We start from the raw sequence: 4,686 nt of genomic DNA, 5'->3' as shown, positions 1-4,686 counted from the left end.
AATTTTCGAAACATGAAATAGTAAAATGCTATTCGGAAAACAATAATCAATTTATACAGTGTAAAGGAGTAAGAAGGATGATCCAGAATTACACGGGGAATTTTCTTCTTCTTATAATTCCGATGAATTTCACGTTTTCTTTATTAAATTTATACCTGCGGAAGTTTGAAAACGAAATGAACCACTGTTCGAAGTGTCAAATGTAGCGTAAATGATACTTTCCGATTTTTCCTTTTACCGATTTGTTCATCTCGGTGTTAATTTTCGTTTCAGTTAATTTGTATTTTAAAGTGGAGCATGCGCATATTTTCAAAGATTGGTTCAAATGATTTAAAGCTTTAAATGAGATTCGTTAACTTTAATTCGATACGCAAAAAATGAATGCCGCCAGGAATCATTCTCCACTCTGTGGAGAGTCTGATGACCTCTCCAATCAAAGCTTTCATAATTGCATATCAAAGATTTGTCAGATTGTGAGTTAGACTTCGAACAAATATATTGTTATGTTTATGGCTACAAATATCGCATCTTGTTACAACAGCAGAAGAAAAAAGCTATCAAGTTTCACAAATTGGCATTCTTTAAGATTAGAGGCTATTATACAAGTATCGAAACGTCATTACATGGTGTAGTGTTTGCCGTCGAGAGTTTCGTGTTATCATACTTCTTTTTATTCTCTATTCAAATGAATTTCTTATCCTTTCGATGATTATATGTTCAAATGATATTTAGATAATACAAGCAAGAGGTCCACACGTTAACATCAAAGGTGATATTTATTTTTATCGAACTAATAACTCTTGAAACGAGTCAAAGTATGTAGAAATTAGGATCGGAAACTTTGTTGAGCTACGTTGGGCTAATTTATTGACCGAAAAAGTCTGTATTACTTACTATCCCCCTTTCAGATATATATTTTACTGAAGCAGATAACGCATTTTTATTTTTCCTTAGTTGAACTTTTAGAGGTACGGGTTAAAATTATGCACTTGTTCATACGTCACGGCTACTATCCTACATCATCACCATCATCATCATCACCATCACCAGCATCATCATCATCATCATCATCATCATCATCATCATCATTACCACCACCATCATAATCATAATCAGCTCCATTATAAGCAGTATGTATGACCAACATAGGAACTAACCGCAAAATTAGCACTATATCGGATAAAGTATGGGCAACGTAATATCAACGAAGTACGATAAAACATAAAAAGTTTGAACAACGTAGTATGATTACTACAAAAAGAGGTACGTTAATACAAGAACTACTGGCAAAGTAATATCTACACCACAATCTACACCACAATAGTATCGTTGAATAATGCTATATCTCTATCAAAAAAGTAGCATTTTAACGCTACAAGTACAATCTTTACCACATAAGCAGAATATGAAAGCAAAAATGAACAAGTAACACCGTATCTGTTTGCAGCACCCTATTGACTCGTTTTACATAGCATATATTTTACATAGTTTTGGACGAACGAAGAACTGCTGTCATCGTAGTGTTTATTTTAAATCAAAAAGTTTTATTTCGTCACAACTTAACGATGTGACTATCAACGTGGACTGTTGATGATTGAAACAGATTGACAAAGGGTTAGACAAACCGTGTGATGGTCCAACAACCGTGCCGATTTCTGACATGTTTTCTTGTGAAATTTGTTTAATATTTCCTGAGATATAATCATTCAGAAAAATGTTGCCCCTGTGGTCACTAGAAACACCACTAATACGAGACAGCTCTCTATCTTTATATGTATCTATATGTTTACCTTGCATATTTAGTGAAATAAGACTATTTGCAAAATTTGCAACATAAACTCTATCACCATGGTCACTAAAAGTAAGCAGTCTACTCTGATTAAATAATTCATTTCCAGAATTGTCCTTTGATACCGTCTGTAAGAGATCACCTAATGTATTGTGGATAAACAACGACTTTCTGTTGTCGGTTATGAACAACTTGTCATCTTTGAAAGCAATACCAAAGCAATCATGGTTCATCTTAAGCTGCCTTACTATTTTCATCGGTTTAAGCAGAGAAACTAACTGAATCGTTCTGTTTTTTAAACTGACTGCAGCTTCATTTTTACTTGTACAGCAAACACCAAATGGTCTATGTGGTAGACGGCACTGGTCTACTACAACCGCTTTTGTGGTGTCAACACATTTTATTTTTGTGTTCCAATAGTCAGTTAGCAATAGAAAGTTGTCTTCTGTTAAAATGGAACCGTATATACAACACGTTTGTTCATCCCCTTGTACCTTGACATTAATTTTCCTTTCAGCTTTGACAGTATAAAGACTTCTCCTTTGAGCGTATTGTTGATCATGGTATTTTGCAATACTGCCAAAGGTTTTCGTCTGTTTCAGAAAGCTAGTGATGTCATGGTTTATAGAATATAATAAGTGTACGTCAGCTTTTTCGTCATTTAACAAATCAGGATTTTCTTTTCCTTCAATGTGTTTATAGGCAATCTTTGAACATACAAACTCTTGTGCCTGGTTTCCTTCAGCATGTTGTAAATCCAAAATTACTTTCTGTATATTATCTTTCTCTCTTTCTATGTCCTTCTTTTGTTTTATGAGTGCTGATTCTATTTTAGCGAACTCATAGTCAACTTCTTGTATTGATTCCTTTTCCATATCAGCAAGGACTTGTTCCAGGACTTTGCGATGTTGTCTGATTTTCTGAATAGCTTCTTTTCTTGATTTTTTGAGCTCTTGCATTTGTTTGTCATTTCTTTCTTTCAGTGTTTCTTTTGATACCTGTATGGTTTTTAATTGTTGCAGAGTTTGTTTGACCTCCTTTTGCTGATATACGGTATCAATCACTTCAGATATGACCCTGATCGATGCACAGTTCCTGTAATATGAGAATATCTATGTTAAGCCGCTTTAAAAAAGGGTTCGGCATAATGAATTGTTTTCGAAACAGATTCGTAAATATTGAAGAATAAAAAAACATCTGTTTGTGAGACATGGTACGGATTGACATGTTTTTCTAAGTGTACTTACATGTATTTATATTCCATTTTAAAAATTATCTTTATGGAAGGAAAGAAAGTCTGGAATGTTTAATTATTGTTCTATTTTACACTATCTTTCTCCATAATAGTTTAACAATTAAGTATATATCCTTAGTACGTTAGCGTTTAATCACAAATAAAACATCGAATTTTAAAATATTGAAATAAGATAAAAAGAATACATTATTTCTTTCAATCTTTATTTTTCTTCATGCTAATAACATCTAAACATGATTACAATATTAAAAAAGATAAACAAAATCGCAGATAGCATTGGAGTTATAGTTTTACACCCATTATTAATAGTTTTATCCACAATTCTAAATTTACATACATCTCATCATCATCTTATCTCTAGATAAATACGATTATCTAACATTTACAGTTTAAAAAGGTATCAACTATATATTACTGGATCAAAATGTATATATTAAGAAAACTTTTCTTAACAGTCTCAAAATAGTTTAGTGGGTTTAAACCCCGTCAGGGGCAAGTCGTTGTTTCCTTGAGCAAGAAACTTTACACTCATTACTCAGTACTAGTTGGTTCCAGGAACGGATCCGAAAGTGTGTGTATAAGCTTATAGCTTCCTACACAATCGAACTAAAATAAATTCTGTATAAACCAAAAAGTTTTCTTTTATTTATTTTTTTTGGCATTTTTATCATTAGATTAAGTGGTGAGTACGTGATAGTGTAAACCTCATCCGCTTAGGCTATATCTGAACATATCATACATTTCAATATTAAACCATACCTATGATCCATCGTCATACATGTTGTACAGCCGACGTCGTCGTGGTTCTGACAGTACATATCTATAATCTTCGTCTCGTGTACAGCACATCTCTCCGTCGGTATAGCTGGTAATTCATTTGTTGATCCTGCTGATTTAAAACTCGCTTTATCCAACAAATTATGGTTAGCTAGAGCTGGAAAATCCTGATGAACCTCGACACAACTTTGGCAACAATATCCTTGACATTCAACACAGTATTTTACAGCTTCTCTTTTCCTATTTCTTTTAGCACAAGCGGTACATTTAAAGTTAAATATCTCATCTGAACCATCCGTCGCCATTTTATAAACTTATTTTATCTACTTCCTCTTTCGGTTTTAAAATGTTCGACTTTTTCTCGACAATTGGCGGAAACACGCGATGTTTAAAATATCTTCTTTAAAAATTGTGATAACAAAAGCTTTTCTTAAACTGCAAAAAAAAAACGAAATAAAAAGATCAAAATGTTTTAAAGAAACATTGATTGCAGAAAATGTTGACTAGTAAAGGGAGAAGATTTGTAAAATATGAATGAAGTAATATACCAGGGTTGTCTCCCTTCTAATAAACTACACGATTTCGTATGAAAATTATAATAAACTCGGTTTATTTCTAAAACAGAATCAATTGCATATAATTTTTCTCGTTATGTTTCTATCTCAGATACAGTAACGCATTTTGTTCTGTATAGAGGCATTATTTTTCTGTATAGTTCTATCTAAGATACTGTTATATATATTACTTTTTTGGTATTGTTCTATCTCAGATACTGGTACAAAAGGAGTGTTCTATCTCTTAGTTAGTTAGATACTTTTCACGCAACGATTTTGTCATAGTAATGTATACAGTATCCTTATATTTA

The 4,686-nt window shown here is 32.5% G+C and overlaps 1 protein-coding gene across 1 annotated transcript; it reads right to left on the bottom strand.

Moving 5' to 3' along the window:
• Nucleotides 1-1,074: 1,074 nt before the first annotated feature.
• LOC132740021 (uncharacterized) lies at nucleotides 1,075-4,238 on the bottom strand. The gene is made up of 2 exons (XM_060727875.1): nucleotides 3,804-4,238; nucleotides 1,075-2,884 (listed from the first exon to the last, which is right to left on the bottom strand). Exons 1-2 carry the CDS (start codon nucleotides 4,124-4,126, stop codon nucleotides 1,525-1,527), a joined length of 1,683 nt encoding a protein of 560 aa, XP_060583858.1. The 5' UTR covers nucleotides 4,127-4,238; the 3' UTR covers nucleotides 1,075-1,524.
• Between the last annotated feature and the right edge of the window lie 448 nt (nucleotides 4,239-4,686).

This window comes from Ruditapes philippinarum, unplaced genomic scaffold (genome assembly GCF_026571515.1).
Source record: "Ruditapes philippinarum isolate M1 unplaced genomic scaffold, ASM2657151v2 ctg4662_1_1_1_1, whole genome shotgun sequence".
NCBI lineage: Eukaryota > Metazoa > Mollusca > Bivalvia > Venerida > Veneridae > Ruditapes > Ruditapes philippinarum.
This window is presented reverse-complemented; position numbering and strand designations above follow the sequence as displayed.

Bases quoted from the DNA above. Each gene is read 5' to 3' on its own strand.
- LOC132740021 (XM_060727875.1), bottom strand. From the start codon at position 4,126: ATGGCGACGGATGGTTCAGATGAGATATTTAACTTTAAATGTACCGCT. The intron at 2,885-3,803 runs GTATGGTTTAAT...CTCATATTACAG, and splicing joins TGTATGACGATGGATCATAG to GAACTGTGCATCGATCAGGG.